General features: G+C 56.2%; 1 protein-coding gene and 1 long non-coding RNA gene across 3 annotated transcripts in view; one reads left to right on the top strand and one right to left on the bottom strand.

Annotated features, from left to right (window-relative positions):
- Window positions 1-7492, bottom strand: part of LOC132221995 (uncharacterized) — a 26976-nt gene extending 19484 nt beyond the window's left edge. Inside the window, exon 1 of the long non-coding RNA XR_009450126.1 lies at window positions 7318-7492. This is a non-coding gene — a long non-coding RNA (uncharacterized LOC132221995). The remainder of the gene's footprint in view (window positions 1-7317) is intronic.
- TBX3 (T-box transcription factor 3) lies at window positions 5312-19296 on the top strand. 2 transcript variants are annotated; one of them, XM_059676713.1, is made up of 8 exons: window positions 5312-7004; window positions 8564-8831; window positions 9747-9806; window positions 10071-10217; window positions 12135-12211; window positions 13148-13305; window positions 14720-15396; window positions 17148-19296. In XM_059676713.1, the coding sequence occupies exons 1-8, from the start codon at window positions 6628-6630 to the stop codon at window positions 17607-17609; spliced, it is 2226 nt and encodes a 741-aa protein (XP_059532696.1). In that variant the 5' UTR covers window positions 5312-6627; the 3' UTR covers window positions 17610-19296. The 2 variants fall into 2 exon arrangements, with proteins under 2 accessions (XP_059532696.1, XP_059532697.1); XM_059676714.1 differs by lacking the exon at window positions 9747-9806 and having other exon boundaries at window positions 5320-7004.
- The last annotated feature ends 1703 nt before the right edge of the window (window positions 19297-20999 follow it).

The raw sequence follows: 20999 nt of genomic DNA on the forward strand, positions 1-20999 counted from the left end.
GGGGCCCAAGTCAGCTCTGGCCTGTGTCTCGCTGATTCTGGGTCAGATAAGATGAGAGGAAAAATTCCCAGCCTCTTCCTCGGGAATTCAGTTTGGCCGGACTAAGAAACGTCCATGGCATTATCTTTTTTTTTTTTTTAAGTAACTGGGTAAAGCACACAAAGAGAGCATTGAACATGCAGACTGGTTGGAAATTAGGAAACCACAATTAGATCCTTTTCCTGAGCGAGAGAGAAAGAGGAAAAAACCCCTCGCAGATGTAGAAGGCACTCCCGCCAGACACACACACACTTCCTCCACCCTGCCCGCCCGCTTCCCTCCCAAGTTATCTAAATCACTAGCCGTGTACACATTTGCCCTTTTGCAGGGCGATCAGCTTTGATGAAAGGTAGGTGCTAATAAGAATAATGCAAAGGGTGAAATCTTTTCATTTGGCCTCTGCCAAAAGCCTGTTTATATTTAAGGGAGGTTTGATAAGCGTGGATTACGTGTATAAGGAAGGATGCTCTAGAAACAGCAGAAACCCACTGGCGCCTCAGTGAGCCTCTGGACTAAAAATACTGCCTCCCCGAGCTAGACAACTTGGACAATTTTCTCTCTCCCACGCGTTTCAGGCTCTTGCACTGAATTGCCCTGATCAATAATTTAGAGGGCTGTCAGGGGGCAGGGAAATGTCTTACAGGAGAGCCCTGTGCTGCTGGGGCAAGAAGGAGGGTAAGAGCAAGGCCCCAACATGCCCTCCCTCACTCTGAACTCTTGCCTTGGGAAGGAGAGGGAGGGGAGAGGAGAGGAGAGGGAGAGGGAGAGGGAGAGGGAGAGGGAGAGGAGAGGAGAGGAGAGGAGAGGAGAGGAGAGGAGAGGAGAGGAGAGGAGAGAAGAGGGGAGAAGAGGGAGATCAGAACATTGGAACTGAGGTGAGAGCCAGCTCTGGGGAAAAGGGTGACTTTGGGGATACCAAATGGAGAAGGTGACACTTACAACCTAGACAAAGGGGCCTGACCCTTGTCTATCTGTTAGGACACCTTATCGTGCTGACCAAGGGTGTCAGCGGAAGGTGTTTGCTCAAACCCCAGTGAAGAGGCATCTCGAGCCTGTCATGGTAACTGAAAAAGATGGGGGGGGGGCACAGGGGCCATTTAGGAACACAGAAAGGCAGGAGGAGAGCGTCAGAGGAGACAAGGACGCCAGAGGAAAGAGAAAGGGAGAAGAGCGAGAAAGACTAGAAAGGAGATTGAAGGGAAAATGGGGGGGGGGGGTTAAAGGCTGGAGGACAGAGGCAGACAAGAAGGAGAAATAGAAACCAAGAACAAGATAGATGGGAGGGAGAGAGAGAGGGAGAGAGAGAGAGAGAGAGAGAGAGAGAGAGAACAAAAGGTGGGCACCCTGTCTGGTCCAACCAGGAGGCTCTGGGTGCAGGAAAGACAGGGAGGCTGACCCTTGTTCAAAGACCCTGACCCCTGAGCCTCCCTAGTTGGAAGGAACTGAGCTCTTGAGCAAGCTGCGGTGGGGGTGGGGGGTGAATGACAAGCTCCAGGAGGAAGACCAAGCCTCCGGGTCAGCACAGAAGGCCTCCACTGGACTGAGAAGCGAGTGTGGGAGAGCCGGGTTTGGGGGGAGCACAGGACTGCTTATGTGGGGAGGGGGTGCTGGCTGCGAGCTAGGTGCCCCCCAGGGGGCTGCTGCCCTGGCATCCTTGGTGAGAGGAAATCGCATCCCCTGTGGGTAACCGAGCGCCTAGGAGAACGGGAGGGAGCCCTGGTCAGTTTCCACGTGTATCACTATCCCACGAGCCAGGATCGGAGGCGACCAGGAAGCCCCTTCTCAGTAAAAGTTTATGCAGTGACCGCCCCCAGGCACCTTCGTCATGAGGCCTCCGAGCCCTGGAGAAACGCGGGTGTCCTCTGTCCGCACAGTCCCCGCCGCCGCCGCTGCCCTCGGACCGGGAGAAGCTGCGCGGCCAGCAGGGGTGAAAGTTGAAGAGGGAATGAGCGTGTCATCGTCCGCGCCAGACCTCACACGCGCTGAAGGGAATATTTACAGCAAACTTGCCAAAGTAAACGACCCCGCCTCCGCACCGTCCCTTGCCTCGCCTCCCCCCTTTTGGTAAACTTTAAGATAAACACCCCTCGGTCACAAAAGGGTCGGCCTGTCCCCTCCACAGTGGGAGGCAGTAGGGGAAGGTGAGAGCCGGCAGACGCGTCCCGGGCCTGGCCTCGTGTGGGCAAGACTAGCATCGCCGCCGCCTCCCAGGCCTGGGCCGAGAGCCGCGGATGTGATTGCGCGTGGATTTGATTGCGCGTGTGTTCAGACGACATTTATTCCGAGACTTCTCTGCCTCTCCCCCATTTGAGCATCTGCACTCAACACTATTCCTACACAGTAAACGCCATGGGCATGACCAGATATGCAAAGGTTATTGTTATTACTAAAAACCAGGCCTACGAGCAAGTGAAAATTTCTTCTTGCCAAAGGCGGAGGACTATTGGAGGACACCAGCCGCTCCTGGGGGCCTCTTGGACCCACACTTTGCCCCCCCTTCTCCTGCCCTAAAGGCACCACTTCGCAGACTGCGGAGGGCTGGCTCCGTCCACGTTTCCCGTGTGTCTTTTGTGGAGCAAGAGGCGAGGAGAGAGAGAAGATAGAGAGAAAGAGAGGGGGGAGGGGGGGGAAAAGGACCGTGCAGGGCCCGCGCCTGGAGCCTACAACCCGGGCTGGGGGGCGCCAGCCCTGTGGGTTCCCCTGGCGGCCGGGCCTGGCACAGGTCCTCGGCCGCGCTGGCCTGTGTTTAGCTGGAGTGCGGCGGCCACCAGGCCGCTTTTGTTTGTTTGCAAATTAATCACCAGCGCACGGCCGGCGCCAGAGCGGGTTTATCACCCACCGGGAGGGGGGCGCGGCGGCCCCGGGAGACAAAGAGGAGTTCGCACCTTCCCGCTTTTGATCCCCAGTCGCCGTGGCCTCCCCGTAGAATACGAGCCTCCCGGGGCGAGTCTGGGAGGTCAGTCATAATTGGCGGAAGTTTGCAGACCATTAGCAAGATGTCGACGTTTTCGATTCAGAACCCCTCCAACGTTCTTCCTCACCCCCTTCCTCGCACGCTAGCGTAGGACTCGGGGGTCAGGCGTGGCAACGGGGTGACCCCAGGGTTAAGTTAGAGCTCTGGGCAAAGACAGGCCATCGGGGGAGGGGCCGCGCGAGGGGCAGAAGTGACGTTGGGTGCGCGTTGGGGCCGAAGGCAAGTGGAGATATTTACAAGTGAAATCAGCGAGCTCCCCTCCCACGGCTGAAGCAGAAGGGAGCCAGGCTGTCTCCAGGTCCGAGTGACTGTCTCCCTCCTCTGCCTCTGGACTCAGAGTCACAGCCTGGTGGCAAGATTACTTTTTTCCTACTGGGAGCACGGGTGCAGGCCAAACCCGTTCTGGGGGGTTTGGGGCGGCTCCTGAGTGCGCAGGGAGGCTGCCCCCCCCCCCACTCTGGTGGCGAGCAATTCGGAGGGGGTGGATCCCAAAGCCTGCAGGGCTCAATGGTTAGCGCAGGCAGGGGGGAGGCCTAGCCGCTGGGGACGCCGGAGGGGTCGTTGCAAGTGAACACCCTGGGCCCGCCGCCTCTTTTCTTGTCTCTGGATCTGCCTTCCGAACCGCCGGGCAGAGAGAGGCGGAAAGGCCGCCAGAGAAAGACGCAAAGGAAAAGAAGGGGGCGAGATGGCGCGCCAGTCTGAGCCCGCAGACCCACTCCGTTCTCTCTGTGACTGAGGGAACTCCCCGGCTGGCGCCAAGCGCTCTCAACCATGTGCATCAAACACGCGGCGCTGGAACAGCTCCTGCCCCCAAGGGCCGCCGACCCGGCGACCTGGCGCGGGTGGCCCACAAAGGAACGGCGTTTCCCTCTCCACTTGCTCCCACTTGGGAGTCTGGAGGTGGGGGACTAGGGGGTACGCAAGGCAAAATGAAAAAGAAGACGGTGGGGTCCACTCAGAAACACGCACATTTCTGACACCCCTAGGCCCTGAAATCAGCCCTTTCTCTGCTCACTCGGGGAAGCTCTCAACTCGGGGAGAGTAAAACAACAGTGTCCCCAGACTTCCCTCCAAGCAGGGGGGAGAGGGGGCAACTCAGGGCACCCCCAGAAGCGAGGAATGTGGTTTAGGGAATCCTCTGCCCGGGCAGGGGCCTGCGGTCACAGTTGGTCACAGTTGGCTATTCCGTGACAAGTTTGAGATGTCAGGTCGGTTGCCTTCCTCCCCTGCACGCCCCCACCGTCCCTGAACTGGAACCAGGCTCTGGCCTCTGGGGTGGGGGCGTTTCACGGTTTGTTTTACAAATTCACCCCTGACTACTGGCGAGATAAGTCCCGGGTGGAGAAAGAACGGAGGCACCCAGAGATAAGTGCGATGCCTGGAGAAGATACGGGCTGGCGCACCTCCCCCTCCCGCCCCGCCCACCCCTGGCCCCCAGCTCCGCTGCGAGCTGGCCTCCGACAGGCCCTGAACCTGGGCCGGCGCCCCGCTCCCGGTGCCCAGATCTCCGGTCTCCCCTCTGCACTCACACACGGTTTCAGGTGGAACATGAAGAGCCCGAATCCAGACCGAAGACCGAATCTGAAAGGGCTGCTGAATGCAATTCATAAAACCCTCAGTCGCCTCCCCGAGTGAGCACAGGCAGGGCCCGCGGCGCAGGCTGTGTACGTGTTTGCGGGTACGTGTTTTTCTGCGGGGGTCTCGTCCCGGGGTGCTGGCGCGTGTTCGCATACTGATGTGCCGGGGGTGTTTGGGTCGCCGCACCCGGGTTCGGGTAGGGTACCGTACGGTGAGAAGGGCGCCCCGGCACGTGTGTGCCGAGATCTGGCTGCATCCAAGTGCCCGTGAGTCTCGATCCCAGATGCCGGGGAGACCGGCAAAGAGACACCCGAGCTCGGGAGCCCTGGCGCGGCGGCCGGGCGGAGCTTGGCTCCACGTGGGGCCGGAGAGCGCGCAAGCCTGGAGTCTGGGCGCTCGCCTCCCTGCGGCTGTAGCCGGCTTTTGTTGCGCCCAGCGGCCGAACGGCAGCTCGCAGGAGGCTCTGCCGTCCGCCTGGTCCGCCTGGGGCCGGTGAGTAAGAGAGTAAGCGGGAGAGAGAAACAGCCGCGGCGGCGGAGAGGCGAGCCGAGCGCGCGAGAGGCGAGCGCCCCTGCCCGGCGCCCGGCGTCCTCTCCGCCTTCCTGGCCAGGCTCGCTCGCTCCCTCCTCCCTCCCCTTCCTCCCTGGCCCTGCCTCCTCCCTCGATCCCCGGCTGGATGACTGAGGCATTTCAGACTTGGGCTGAGCGAGAACAGGCGAGCGAGCTCTGGGCTGCGGCGATCTCTCGATAAGCCACCTAGAGGCGACTCGGTGCGCGCGCTCCCCAGTGGCGCCCGCCCTCCCTCTGATCATGTTGACATATTCACAGGACAGGCAGTAGTACCGGTGCGGCGCAGCGACGTTACAGTTTCCGACACCTTCTTTTTATAACTCGGCTCTATCCCTCCCAGCACTCGACCTGTGAAAACCACGCCTATGCAGCAACACAATTGGTCCGAAAGCGTCAAAGAGCCAATCAAGAGGCCCCCGGCTCCCCGCGGCCCAGAGCAGAGCCCGACCTTCTAGAGCCGCCGAGCAGACGCCCGGGGAATTCTAGAGGCGGTGGAGGGTGGCGAGGAGCTCTCGCCGGCTGGCTCGCTCCCTCCCTCTCCTCGCGCTCCCTCTCCCACTCCGTCCCTCTCTTTCTCTCTTTCTCTCTCCCTCCTTTTTCCTCGCCCCCCCCCTCCCTCCAGACTCCCTACCCTGTGCGTCTGGACGCAGATTTAGGAAGCGAATTCGCTCACGTTTTAGGACACGGAAGACGGCAGGCGCGGGAGCAGAGCACGGCCAGATTCGGATTGAAACCCGGACACCCTCCGGAGGCTCGTCTCGGAGCGGAGGAAGGAGGAGGAGGAGGAGGCGGACGGAAGCCAGTGTGCAGTTCAAGTTTTGATAGCGCTGCTAGGAGAGGGCTTAAATCAGAGATTTTTTTTCTTTCTTTCTTTCTTTTTTTTTTTTTTTTTTTTTAAGGAGAGAGACTTTTTCCGCTGTCTCGCCGGCGGTGCAAGCCGGGTCGAGCGCAACTGCAGGCGCCTCCTGCGAGGAAGGGAGAGGAACAGAGATAGGAGGGCGGGGGACGAAGGAGGAGAAGAAAAGGTAAAAAGTCTCCTAGGAGGACCGTTCGCGTTGGCAACAAAGAACTGGGGGCTGGGGCGCGCGGTCCCTGGGACCCAGGGCTGCGTGTCCGTTTGGAGCTGAGCAGCGGGGCTCGGGCGCGAGGCGTCAGCCTGCTCGCTCCTCTCGCCTCCGAAACCGACTTGCAGGGGCGGCTTTCTAAACACGCCAGACGCCAGGACAGTCACCCCGCGACCATGTCTCCCGATCGCTCGCCTTGCCCCCTTTAAAAGCGGCGTTCTCCTCCCCAAAAGACACTTGAGACACTGAACACCCTCCCTTCGAGGTGCTTTGGTGGCGATTTTTTTTTCTTTTCGTCTATTTTTTAAAAACTATGTGCTGCTGTTGAGCAAAACAAAACAGCAGCTGCGGACTCGTGCCCGCGGAAGCCCAGCGCCCCGCCCGGAGTGGAGGAATCTCTCCATGAGAGAGCCGGTCATTCCTGGGACAAGCATGGCCTACCATCCGTTCCTACCTCACCGGGCGCCGGACTTCGCCATGAGCGCGGTGCTGGGGCACCAGCCTCCCTTTTTCCCCGCGCTGACTCTGCCTCCCAACGGCGCCGCGGCGCTCTCGCTGCCCGGCGCTCTGGCCAAGCCGATCATGGATCAGTTGGTGGGGGCCGCCGAGACCGGCATCCCTTTCTCGTCCCTGGGGCCCCAGGCGCATCTGAGGCCTCTGAAGACCATGGAGCCCGAGGAAGAGGTGGAGGATGACCCCAAGGTGCACCTCGAGGCGAAGGAACTTTGGGATCAGTTCCACAAGCGGGGCACGGAGATGGTCATCACCAAGTCGGGAAGGTAAGATAGCAGAGGGCCCCTCCCCAGACTCCTGGAGGGTTTTTCCTCCCTTTCCCTCTCTCCTCCCAGAACAGTGGGTTCGTCGGTCCGTGTGGCTGACGGGAAAACTTGGGTTCCCCTGGAACTGTGCAAAGACTCCGGGCCTGCCCGGTGGCAGGCGATTTCAGCTTACCTGGGTGTCAGCCGGCGCTGGCGTTCCCTGCCTAACTCTGCAGCCTGGGTTTCCGATGGGATAGAGTTTTAAAGGAGAGCCCAGACTCCTCTGCAGGAAGAAAGAAACCCACCCCACAGCATGCAGTCTCCCTGTTCAAACCTTTCTGGAACATCCTTCTGGCTTTGTTGATGTTGTGTTTTTTTGTCTGCTTCATTTTGTGCTCACAGACAAAAACTTCAAGCCCCTTTCTTTTGTGTGGGAGCCGGAGGCCTGACACCAGCTCCTCCGGCCCTTTCTGTCCACCAGACCGGCCTCTGGGGCTGGAGGGGCCCTGAGCCCGAGGCTGCCGGGTCAGAGAGGAGTCGCAGGGCAGCTGGGTTTGTTTGTCCACGCGCTTCACGTGTCCCTAATCCAAGGGAGAGTTCAGCCGGCGATTGGGGGATCATTAAGACTATGTTTGCAGACTCAAGGAGCCAGTTGGGGAGACCTAGACACATGCTTCTGTTTTGTGTGTAAATATTCTCGACCATATTTTACATGAGGTCCTTGCCTGAAAATCACGGATTTTTTTTTTAATGGCCTTGAAGTCGATCAAGGCATAAAGTTGGAAGAATAGAAATAAAATGCCGCTCAAGATGTCTTCAGCTTTCTCTGTCTACCCCAGTCACCTGAGGCCAAAGTTCGGGACAAAAATCCTCAAACCCAGGAGACATACTTAGCCAGTTTCCCCAAGACCTGCTTCCTTTTAAGTCGTGAGGATAGAACCCCAGCACTTCTGGGGGACAGGCGGCGGTTTGGGACTGGCCTGTGCAGTGGGGGAATGCGGAGAGCTGCGCCCGGGCGGGCGGGCTGGTTATCGGGCCTGGGAGTTCACCCCAAGCTACAAAATTCGGCTTTAGAAGGCGCCGAAGTCCAGTTTCATTTTTCGCCAGCAGCGGGATTGCTGCTCTGAAGCCGGGCTGCTTGGGAATAAACTGGACGTTCATTTCCTTGATAAGTGAAACATTTTCTCCTGGGCGAGCGGTGAAAAATTCCGGCTTTAACTGACCGCCCTTTGAAATCCCTACCCTGAGCGGGGTAGAGCTGGACCGGGGAAAAGGCAGGGGCAAGAACCTGTGAAGTCACACAGACAGGAAAATATATAAAGTGAGGAGACCCTGTAGAGAAATGGAATGCCACCCCTCACTTGCTTTGAATCTTGAGACATTTAAAGATAAATTAAAATCTGTTTGATACTTCTGCTGTTGCAAGAAAACTATGTTGCGCCCAGCCCGCTCCACTCTGAAACAGATAAGCTCACCCAAGCATTTTAAATTTGATTTAAGTATTTTAGGGTAAATAGAGAATCAAACCCAAGATTCTAAGTGACTTGTTTTTCTTTCTTTTCCCATCTCTCTTATCGCAGGCGAATGTTTCCGCCATTTAAAGTAAGATGTTCTGGGCTGGATAAAAAAGCCAAGTATATTTTGTTGATGGACATTATAGCTGCCGATGACTGTCGGTATAAATTTCACAATTCTCGGTGGATGGTGGCGGGTAAGGCTGACCCTGAAATGCCAAAGAGAATGTATATTCACCCGGACAGCCCGGCTACCGGGGAGCAGTGGATGTCCAAAGTTGTCACTTTCCACAAACTGAAACTCACCAACAACATTTCGGACAAGCATGGATTTGTAAGTTTCATCGCTCCTTTCAGTAAAAAGTTCTCTCTCTCTCTGCTCTAGCAAAGGCAGCTTCCCCCTGGCCCTGTGAAATCTCAGGCTTCTCTCTTCCTCTCTGTGGCCAAAGGTAGGGAACTTGTTGGATCCGCAGCAGAGCGTATTTCTCTCCGGAGAAGGGAAGGCCCAGCCTTTCTAAGAGAAGGGCACCTACGGGCTCCTGTTCTGGGGCCATTGTAGGGCTTGGAAAATGCCTGCCCTGACAGTGGAAGTCCAAAACCAATCGCTAGAAACTCAGTTTTTTTTTAAAAAAGTGATGTGTTCATCAAGGTTTTCAGATAATCCTTCTTCTCTTTTGAAATCAGCCATAGTATTTCTTGGGAGAGTGTGAAAGTTCGAGGCTTCTAGGAGGTTGTGAAAGGGTGTGATTGCATTTTTGGAAAGACCTTTTTGGGTTTTTTTTTTTTCTCTTTTACTCGAAAAGAATTGGGCTTGGGTGAAAGTCAGGTTTTATTAGAAATGAGACTGGCCTCTGGAATCAAAATTGTGTGTGTGTGTTGGGAGTATATATATTTATATATGTGGTGGGAGCATACTTAGAAACGTCCCGGAGACGTGGATGGCTTGTAAAAGTCTAGCGAAGGACCTTTTGCCCCCGGCCCCTACCCCTCCCCAACATTTCAACAAAAATAAACAGTGATAAGCGAGCAATAAGCAGCAAGATTAGGCCCAGGAAGGCGAGGAGGGCGCGGAAATTTCTTCAGCGGCAGGAATTGCATTTGAAGCCCTTGATTTGATTAAGGCATAAATATTCCTCTCTGGAGTTCAGCCTCTCTGGGCTTTAAGTGGATTGGGCTCGTCAATTAGTGGACGCTTAAAGGACTGAATCATTTTGTAAATTAAAATGCATGTTTTTTTCTATCTTTTAAGACTTTGGCCTTCCCAAGCGATCACGCAGCGTGGCAGGGGAATTATAGTTTTGGTACTCAGGTAGGCTAGGGTTCAAGGTTCGGATGAACCTGAGATGGTGAGGGTGGGGGGGACCCTTTGGAAGCTGACGAGCCATTTGGATTCTCCAGAAGATAACATTTGTCGAGTGACAAGTGCCCAAGGAGGTGCTCCCTGGAGGGGGGCTCGGTGCCAGCGCGGTGCCCTCCGGTGGGGTAGCTGTCAGCCTGGCAGGGGTCCGAGGACCCTGCTTGTCCCGCTAAGCACCCTTTTTGCTGTGTCTCTCTCCCCCGCCTGCCCCTGCAGACTATACTCAACTCCATGCACAAATACCAGCCCCGATTTCATATCGTGAGAGCCAATGACATCCTGAAACTTCCATATAGTACATTTCGGACGTACTTGTTCCCCGAAACCGAGTTCATCGCTGTGACAGCATACCAGAATGACAAGGTAATCCGAGACGCTTTTTTGGGGCCTTAAAGGTGCGACTGCGCCAGCCCTTTAAGCTGCTCTGGGTGAGGGTGAGAATTGGGATGGGAGTCTTGCATTCTCTTTTGCCATTGGACCGTCCGTGGAGCTTTGGGGAGTGGGGAAGGGGAACTGGTACCTTGCAGAGGCAGAAGGAAAAGAAAAGAAGACAACAACAAAAAACCCACTTGACCAGCTAGGATTCAGGGCGGAGTGAAAAAAAAAAAAATGCCAAACTGACTGCAGGCGAGAAGCTCCCAGTGACCAGCCTCTGATGCCACCCGCCCCACCCCCACCCTTGACCCCAGGGCTTTCTGCTGTTTGCTCCGAGGTTTATCCTCTTCCCCTTCAGGAAGAAGGATCAAGAAATCAGGTTCCCAAGGAACCAGCTAAAGATTTAGGGCAGAAGCCAGGGGGGATCCTGGGAGAAGAATCCCAGTGGAGCCGCTTCTCTCTCTTAGCCAGAAATCCGCGAGGAGCTGGTCTGGTTTTTATTACCTTCTATGCTGCTGTGTTTTTTACGGTGTGTCGTGTCTGTGTGCGTGCGTGTGTGTGTGTGTGTGTGTGTGTGTTTGGAAAAACTTAGTCTGATCACAGGGTCATACTAATTGAGTTGTCTGAAGCTTTTGAGAGGAGGTGACCAAAGTCACCACTTCATTGGAAGTTGCTTCTTCCCTCCCCGGGCCTGAGGCCGGGGATTAGGAGTGTCCCAAATGGAACAGCAGGCAGCACCTGGTATGTACAGTTATGGTGGCCTGAAGGTCATGGGCACGGAGCGGAGCACAGAGACACTTTTAGCAGGCAGTTGGGGGGTGGGGGGGGGCGGCTGAGGACCCCTGCAATTCAACTTCTGAACCCTGGTCCGCAGTGTGAGTGCCGCTCCAGGGAGAACACCCCGCATTTTGAATTCACTGTCACTGTAGGGGGTTCCTCTGGGGCCAGCTGTTTCAGGTGTGGAGCCTTAGGACTAAGGTATCATGGCCTCCTGTCCCTGCAAGTCTTAAGCGCACCAGCATTTATTCCAAGAACAAGGATCCAGCCAGGGGGCCCTTTGCCTCCTCCAGGGACCTCCAGGCACATTATTATCCCCCCAAAGGGAAGGGATTTGGAAGAGGACATAGAGGGCATTTCCCCTCGTCCCACAGAACGCACGCTCCCTCTAGCCCCAGAGCCCCACACTCTTACCTTGTTACTGTAATAATCAATCGTAGCAATTTTGATCAGACAAAGAGACCACGGGCCTTCTCTACCTAGTGGCCGTGGCAGAAGCATGTAAATGAAAACATGTTCCCAGTGGCCATCCAGTCCTTTTAAATCTGTAATTGTCAATATTATAACTCCTTAAGCACCCACCCCACCCGGGAAAAAAAATCAAGCCCACTCTGGCATAAGGGTAGCAAAACCCCATAAGTCATCTCATTGGATTCACAGAAAAAGGTTGGAGTGTACGGTGTGTGCGCGTTTGTGTGTGTTGTGTGTGTGGGGCTAAGAAATGTGCCACAACGCATCTGATGATTAATTGCACGGTATTAAAAAAAAAAAAACGCAAAATGAAAGCATACCTTTAAAGTCTACAGGTTGTCCCTTTTGACAATTCTGACAGCTTTGCCATTTCTAAGCCCAAGCTGTTGGCTGCCCTGAGAAAAGAATGAGGGCCATTTCAGCGTGGAGTCCTGGTTTGGCCCCCTATGGGAGAGGCACACGGGGAAGAGTCCCCTTTGATTTTTAGCCCCTCCACACATCTGCCTGTAACCCCTCTCCCTTTCTCTTCAACCTAGCACACCCCAGCGACCTCTCCTGTTGGCAGTCAGATCTCTAGTGAACTGCTAAGTTGAGGGAAACAGAACATTCTAGAACACGAGGCCAACGTGTCTTTCTTGCTTGTGTGTCCTCCTCTAGATAACCCAGTTAAAAATAGACAACAACCCCTTTGCGAAAGGATTCCGGGACACTGGAAATGGCAGGAGAGAGAAAAGGTGAGCTGAGACAATTATTTCTTTCTCAGATAATTTAGAAAAAATCACTTCGCTAAGTCCCAAGTCTCAACTGTGGGGTGCAGGCCCTTATATTAGGGGAGGGAGGGGAAGGTGGCCATGAACTCCCCTCTGCCAGGTGCTTGCTGGTTTCTATACACAGGTTCTTCTAACACCTACATGTCACCTTAAAGGACGTTAGCTAGGCCACACCATGGTTCTCTTGGGAAGAAAAGGGACAGGGATAATCAGTTATATACAGATGCTATTAATTCCTAATTAATTGAAGTTACTCCTGGACAGGTCCCGGGAAAGAATTAAGCCATTCACGAAATGCTTTGGAATTTTTGCAAATACCATCAGACAGAACGGAGGCCCCTGGAGCAACCTGGGGCTCCCTCCTTTGTGGGTACAGGGATCATTTTGCATCAAGCAGACAGCTGGAGAGTCTATGAAAGGAGCTCCCCTCCCCCACCCGCTTTCAAAGAATTTCTAAAATCCAGAAAATTAACCCAAATTTTTAACCTACCCCCTGAGGGAAGGCAGGCGCTAAAAAATAATTTCTAACGTCTAAATAGGTTTTTTTCCCCCACTCCAATTTATAGGGACGGATCACAGATAAGTGCAGCGTGAAACAACCACTTCCTCCCATCTTAGCCACCAGTGGGGAGTTCGTTAGCTTTTTGTTTTTAAACCAAATCACAGCTCACACCCGTGCCCTTTCCCTAATGCAACCCTGATCTTGAATGCATGCACCTTAAGCCATATTCCACCCGACACCCCTGGGCCACCGTCTTCAGCCCCGGGTCTGTGTGGCTGTCCCCGGGGCAGGCAGGTGGCAGAGTCAGTGTGGCCCGGTGGTGAGGTGTGTGCCTCCGGGGAGAGGGTGAGCCATGGGGATGGGCGATCTGTGCTGACGCTGGGTGTGGGTTTCTGCAGGAAACAGCTCACCCTCCAGTCCATGAGGGTGTACGAGGACCGACACAAAAAGGACACGGGCACCTCGGACGAGTCCTCCAGCGAGCAGGCAGCCTTCAGCTGCTTCGCCCAGTCCTCCTCCCCGGCTGTCTCCACTGTTGGCACCTCCAACCTCAAAGGTAAACCAGCCTGGCACCTGGATGATGTCCGGACTCCAGTCATGGAGGCCTGGGAGAGTGGGGGGCCGGGGCACCCACCAGGGAGCTTGCCCCTCACAATCTGCAGACCTTCCTAGAAGTCCCTAAACAGGAGCCAGCGCTCCAGAAGGGGGCCCAGGTGTGTCCTCCTCCCTGAGCTGGTATAAGGTGTGGGCAGAACCCCTTCCCTCAAACCTCAGTTTGGCTGTGAGTAGGGTGGTGTCTGTATATTCCCTCTTGGTGGGGGCAGCTTAGAAAATATGGCTGGGACCCCTCTACCTACCTGCCCCCCCCCACACACACACTGTCTCCAAACTACTGACTTTCTACCATCTTTGACCTCAAAAGTCAGACGTGTTGGGCTGGGGGTGGGCGGAGGAGGGAGGCCAGGGATTCCCCGCCACCTGGAAAGGGAAGGTGACCTAGAACACATCCAGTGGTAGAGCCACAACCTGTGAGAGGGGATGGGCCTCGGGGTGCGAGTCCCGGAGGGAGGAGAGGGGTTGGGAGGGGACGGGATGGTTCAAATCCCCAGTCCGTTTCCTGTGTTTAAAGAGCAAAGAACTATTTATCTGGAAAGACACACACACGCTCTCGCAACGGGAAGAGACCTGTTTTTCCGTTTCATCAAATGGAAGTCCTTTATGTCTTCAATCCATTTAAGCTTTAAACATAACATAAGATGCCTTTGCCTTTTTTTTTTTCTTTTTCTGGTGGGACACCCACCGAGGGTGTGGTGAAAGCAAAAGGAACCTATGCTTGTCAGGGGGCAGGGAGGGGGCTGCCCCGCACCCATCTCTGTCTGCAGGGACGGGGCAGTCAGAGGCTCCCCTGAGTGTGTGTGTTGGGGGCAGGGAGTGCGTTTCTGCCACCACCAGTTCAGGTGTCAGGGTTCTCTCCAAACAAATCCTTCCCCAAGAATTCACAAATTTGTGGAAGGCACTGACCAGCCACTAAACAAAGACCCGGATGGTGGCTAGGGGGTGTTCCCACAGTGAGTTTTAGTGCGAGTCCTTGTTATTTAAAAGAAATTTGCAATTGAAAGGCAAGTAAAGGCAGTCTGGCAGCAGTAGGAGCCAAATCCCTGCCAGTAAAAAAAAAAAAAGTAAAATCCATTACCAGTTGAGAGAGGTGTCCGTGGGGGGGTGGGGGGGGGAGGGGAGGGCCCGGTCTATCTTCATTATTAGCTTACTGAATCTTTCCACTGAAGTTAGGGAGGATCACCGCTCCCATTTTGCAGATGAGAAAACTAAGGCACTAGAGAGGTTAAGGGGCTTGCAGGGTGTTCCCCTGCTAGTGAGTGGCTGAGCCAGGTTTCATCCTGGGGAGCTGGCTTCCAGGGCCCAGATTGGAGCTCACGCCCTTCCGCCATGTTCTTGTCCCCCTCCTTCGGCAGATCTGTGTCCCAGCGAGGGTGAGAGCGACGCCGAGGCCGAGAGCAAAGAGGAGCACGGCCCGGAGGCCTGCGACGCGGCCAAGATCTCCACCACCACGTCGGAGGAGCCGAGCCGCGACAAGGGCAGCCCCGCGGCCAAGGCGCACCTCTTCGCGGCTGAGCCCGGCGGCCGGCCCCGGGACAGCGGGCGGCTGGACAAGGCGTCGCCCGACTCGCGCCACAGCCCGGCCACCATCTCGTCCAGCACCCGCGGCCTGGGCGCGGAGGAGCGCCGGAGCCCGGGCCGGGAGGGCGCCGCCACGTCCAAGGCCGAGGAGGCGCGCACGCTGCCGGCCAAGGAGGCCTTCGCGCCGCTCACGGTGCAGACGGACGCGGCCACCGCGCACCTGGGCCAGGGCCCCCTGCCCGGCCTCGGCTTCGCCCCCGGCCTGGCGGGCCAGCAGTTCTTCAACGGGCACCCGCTCTTCCTGCACCCCAGCCAGTTCGCCATGGGGGGCGCCTTCTCCAGCATGGCCGCGGGCATGGGACCCCTGCTGGCCACCGTGTCCGGGGCCTCCACCGGCGTGTCGGGCCTGGATTCCACGGCCATGGCCTCCGCCGCCGCGGCGCAGGGACTGTCGGGGGCGTCTGCGGCCACCCTGCCCTTCCACCTTCAGCAGCACGTCCTGGCCTCTCAGGTATTTATGCTCCGTCCTCCTGCCTCCTCCCCAGCCCCTCCCCCAGTCCCTCTGGTCTAGTAACTTTACATGATATTGCTAGGTGCAAGGTGTATCTCCTAGATTCATCACACCCTGACACTGCCCCCTCCCCAATACTTAAATTTTTTCTAAGTTAAGGGATGTTTATAGCAGAGTAGGTAGGTGGGTGGTAATAATCACTATACACAGCACTTAACGTTGTGCCAGGTACTCTTCTGAGTACTTGATCTATTCTTTCTGTGGTCCCGTTATCCCCTCCACTTTATAGATGAGGCCCAGAGAGGCTGAGCAACTTACCCAAGGTCACACATCGGGTACGTGGTGGAGTAAGGCTCTACCCCAGGCAGCCTGACTCCAGGGCCTTTTCCAGCGTCTGTGATTTTAGCTTCAGCGCTGCAATCAGACAAGGGAGAGACCGAGGCCTGGGGAGCAGAAGTGACTCCCTGGGGATGGGAACTGAATCTCTGGTCCCCCCAGCCTTTCCTCCCCTTTGAAGCTTTTCCCCTGCTCCCGTCCCAAACGGGCCAGCCTGTTCCCCAAAGGGTTAATGGTGTGTGCACACGTGGGAAATGTCGGGGTTGAGGGGCAGCCTGGCAGCCTCCGTGTGGAGCAGACAGCTGTGCTGGGGCACGGGGTGGCCAGGGAAGGCTTGGCCGCTGGGAAACACTCTGAACTGGTGAAAAGGTTCCGGGAGGCTTTCTGCACGCCCGGCCTTGTGTTTTGTCTGAGCACATTCGTCTCCCTTCCCTGAGCCAAGAGGCCGGATTGGCCTCCCTCCCTCCCTGCGGGGAGGAGGGGACTGAGGGAAAAAGGGTTGGTTTCTGGCCTTTCTCAATTCCTGCCTTCTCCTCCGCTGGCCCCTCGTGCAGACCAGGCCACAGGTGGGCAGGTGATCTGTGGGCACTCGAGCACTAGTGGCACCTCCAGGCAGGGGACAGAGACGTGGCCCAGACAGGTCCCTGGGTTTTACACTCTGCTTCTGCCACTTGCTAGCTTGCGAGTTCCTGTGCCCCCGGGGCCTGCCTCAGTTTCTCTACCTGTGACACCAGCATAGCAGGCTGGGCGACTTTTTGCCTCTGTTTGCAGCAAACACTGTGTCCCTCTCCCTCCCCAGTTTTCTTCTGCTTGAGATCTTCCTTGTTTGTGTTTTGGTGTGTGTTTTTTTGTTTTGTTTTGTTTTTTGCTTTGTGAAACTTCTAGGGTTGGAGTGGAAGGGTTCTGGAGGGGACCAAGAATGAGAAATAATTGTGCCTAATAATGTATGCCCTCTGGTTCATACTCAGCCACCATGGGGGTGGGGGGAGAGACTGACCATAGCTCCATTTAACAGGTGCAACAACTGACCCTGAGGGAGCATGTCTGTCAGTCCTGTTGGCCAGGCACCTGAGTAGCATATTGAAGGCATTAGCTCAACTAATGTCCACAAAGTTCCCGATAGTATATGAATTATTTACTGTTTCCCTGTTGTTCTTTTTTTATATGAGAAAGCTGAGGCACATGGAGGGGAGGACCTCGCTAGGTGACACAGCTAAGATGTAGATATAGAAAAATAAGTCTGAGTGGCCTCCCCCCCCCCCTCCACCTCCAGCCCGGTCCCCCTCCCCCCCAGACAACCGAGACTTTGCTCACTTGCTGGAGGTCCCCAGGTGGGGGCGGGGTGGAGGGGAGCAGCCCAGGTTGGCTCCTCCCTCCTCGCTGACTCGCTGCCCGCGTTTCTCTTCCCTCCCCAGGGCCTGGCCATGTCGCCTTTCGGAAGCCTGTTCCCCTACCCCTACACGTACATGGCCGCTGCGGCCGCCGCCTCCTCCGCCGCGGCCTCCAGCTCCGTGCACCGCCACCCCTTCCTCAACCTGAACACCATGCGCCCGCGCCTGCGCTACAGCCCCTACTCCATCCCCGTGCCGGTGCCCGACGGCAGCAGCCTGCTCACCACTGCCCTGCCGTCCATGGCCGCGGCCGCGGGGCCCCTGGACGCCAAAGCCGCCGCGCTGGCCGCCAGCCCGGCCTCGGTGGCCGTGGACTCGGGCTCGGAACTCAACAGCCGCTCCTCCACCCTCTCCTCCAGCTCCGTGTCCTTGTCGCCCAAACTCTGCCCCGAGAAAGAGGCGGCCACCAGCGAACTGCAGAGCATCCAGCGGCTGGTCAGCGGCCTGGAGGCCAAGCCCGACAGGTCCCGCAGCGCGTCCCCGTAGGCCCTCCCCAGCAAAGACTCTTCATTCCAGTCCCGTCCCGTCTGCAGTGCACTTTGTGGGATGTAAACTGAACCCCGGCGCGAGCGCGCGCGCGCGCGCGCGGGCGGTGGGGTTGGCCCCGGCTTTGTGCGGTCCTGCCTGGGAAGGGGTGCCTGGCTCCCGGAGAGAATGTGCTAGAAACAAGCCCTGTCTCCTTGGCGTGGTCTATATATCCGGGACCTGGTGCAGGTCCTGGGGGCTGAGAACCGTCTGTTGCACGGAGCCGGTGGGGGTGGGAGTGAAAACTGGTTTGTCCAGAGCACCTCCCGGAGGCTGGTCTGGGGGCCTGGGCCCCGAAAGGTAGCCAGGCCCTAGGGGTGGGGGGCGGGGTGGGGGGGGGGGAGGGTGTTGAAAAGTTTCTCTCCCAGTGCAGATTTTATATATTTTTTTCCTTCACCGTGTCCAGTGGAAACAAAAACAAGTAAAATTTAAAAAATATATATATATATATATATACCGGGGGCAAATGAGTACATTAACATGATTTCTGTTTGTGAAAGATGAAAACTTTTTAGTGACTTGCCTATCCGTTCTCAATAAATGGCTAAGCAGCATTGTTTGGGGGTGGGGGTGGGGAGCCCCAGCCCACCGTGTTTAGTCTCTTAAGATGATCTGTGTCTTTTTTCATATTGTGATGTTTTAAGAGCCACTGTAGGCCTCTTCTTGCATGTCCCACAGTCATGTACTTGTGGTTTTTCCTTTTGAATGCTTGCTTTTAGAGGGGAAAGAACATGGTCCCACAGCCCCTCCCCAGCTCTCCTTGGCGGCGGATTGAAAGGGAAGGGGGTGGGAAGACACACGAAAACATGAGTTTATTTTCTCTAAGCTCCATAGCAGGATTCCTGCCTGCCTGTCTCTCTCTCTCTGGCGGTTCTTTCTCTTTCCTGTATATGCAATAACAAGGTTTAAAAAAAAATAATAAAGAAGAAGCGAGACTATTAGCAAAGTATTTATGTAATTATTTGATAACTCTTGTAAATAGATGGAATATGAATGCTCGGAAAATTAAACTTTAATTTATTGACATTGTACATAGCTCTGTAAATAGGATCCGCAGCTGTCCAGTTTTGTGTGGATTCCCTGCAGGCAGTTTTATTTCAAGGTCACAGGATCGCTTTTGGAACTAGGAGACACTTTCTGCACCAACACCAACCACTTTCTAAACGGTTGTGCGCAAAAAAAAAAAAAAAAATCTTAATGTCCAAGAGTGAGAGAAAGTGTTATTATTGCCTGTTTTACCCAGAATTGGGGAGGTGGTGGTGCCACTTCCCAGTTCCACCTTAAATTCCTTAAAATGTAACACCCCACCTTGTGGTTCTGAGGTTGCTTGGGGGGGAGGGGGGCCTCGGGGTGGGGGTTGCCGAGGCTGCGGCTTGACTTCCTAATTTTTCTCTTGTATTTGTATTTGCTAGTCTCTGATATCGTCCAAACGCAGTGGAATTGACTACTGTCTTCACTATTGTTTTGCATTGGTGCCTTTAGAGAGATATATTCACAGTTCAAAAGTCAGGTGCTGAGATGGTTTAAAGACAAAAGCTCATGAAGAAGGTATATTTTGTGTTATAATCGATGAGTTCTTTGGTTTTCTGTATCATCCCTCCCCCTCGAAAACGTCATTGAAATTTCAATAAATTTTTATTGAAATGTCTTTGGGCCTTGTTCCTTACGTGCTTTCTTTAGGGAACCTGGGCATCTTTCTCTCCTGCCGCCCTCTACCCTCTTCCCTTCGCCTTTAAGCAATTAAGACCGCCCCCACCGAACCCAAATGAGATGTCACTCAAGTTACAAAGCTAAAAACAAAAGTCCCTGACTCCGCCAGGGGAGCCGGCCGCTCCAATCTGAAACTACTTTTCCTTTAAATTAGGGAGCAGGACGAGAGACGGAAGGGGGCTGATTGGAACGGGATAGAATAGCAATTTCAGATACTTCAGTTTTAATGGGAAAAGAATGCTCCCCTCCCCAAGTCAGTGTTTCCCACACGAGTCCGACCGCAAAGACGCTGGAGGACTGCGTACGTTTTCGTTTCAGCCTCCCTCTCCCTTTCCCCCTCGCGGAATCTCCGCTGCCAGCCGCGGCTTGGCCAGGCGGCGACCCCCCCACCCCCACCCCAGTTGTCAGCCAGTCCCCCCGGCGGTCCCCGGTGACTCCGAGGGGGCCAGGCTGACCCAGGGCGCCCGGCGAGGCCCCGGCCCGAAGTCGTGCGTGCAGAGCGCGGCCAGCTCCGCCAAGCTCGGCTGTGTCACGCGAGGGGGGAGGCCGGCCTTCCGCGCCGGGAAGGGCAACCCCAGGGCGCACGTTTGACCCCCTCCAAGGGGAAAGTCACCCAGGAGGCCGGCACCCTCCTCCGCGTCTCCCCTCCAACCAGCCTCCAGGCTGTTCCGAGGAGTTGCCTTTTGAAGTTTAATTTATCTTTGAAACATTCAATAAAAAATGGTGAGGCAGCGACAGTCTTTTGGTCTCCTAGCCTTCCCACCCTCAGCTGCATTTCGGAGGTGCGTGTGTGTATGGGGGGGGGGGATGGGGGGGCATGTACGGGAAGGTTCTCCAGGCCTTTCTTGCCCTGAGGGCCGTGACGTGAGGGCCCAGCCGGAGCCGGCCTGACTGCCCCTCCCCCTCCCCCTCCCTGGAGCCCGCCAGCCCGGCCCCAAGTCCCTGTCACCTTCCAGCCTCTGGAATGGCCGGCGAGAGGACCCCTCCCCTCCTCCATCCTGCACTTGGGAGGGGGTGGAGGTCAGGACCTCTGGAGAGGGGAGCAAAGCCCTCTCCCTCTCCAGCGGGCACGTGGGGAGCCCCGCAGCCTCCCCTGCTCTGTGTCCCGCGGTGGGAGGGAAAACAACCGGGGGAAGGGCGGTGCGGGGCCTGGGGACCTTGGGGAGCGAGCTCCCTCCAGGCCCGGAGGCGTCCAGGGCGCGCCCGCGGCTGGCCCCGAGACGACGTGCGGGCTGCGCCCCTGGGAGGTGCGAGTCGGCCGGCGGCGCCCAGAGGCGCTCTCCCGACTGGGGAGCAGGGGCGCAGACAGCCTCGGCCTCAAAGAGGGAAGGAATGCTTTTCTTTCCCGGCCCAGATCCGCAGAAATGCTCGCCTCCTCCTCACCCCCCCCCCCCCCCCCAATGCTCGGACAGTGCTCGGGCGTGCTGCGGGCCTCTCCCACCGTGGGCAGGGTTTGTTGTTTTTTTTTTAAATCTCCTTTGTATCTTATTTGTATATAGTGATGTTAATGAGTAACTCTTGTGGCGCTGATGGACGGGGGGTGAATGGCTCGCAATCTCTCCGGATTTCGTTGCCTATTACTCACCTGGCGCCGGTCGCAATCTCGCCGCGGGCTTTATGGTGGCGGCGGCGGCCGCGGAG

Source organism: Myotis daubentonii, chromosome 19 (assembly GCF_963259705.1).
Source record: "Myotis daubentonii chromosome 19, mMyoDau2.1, whole genome shotgun sequence".
Taxonomy (NCBI): domain Eukaryota; kingdom Metazoa; phylum Chordata; class Mammalia; order Chiroptera; family Vespertilionidae; genus Myotis; species Myotis daubentonii.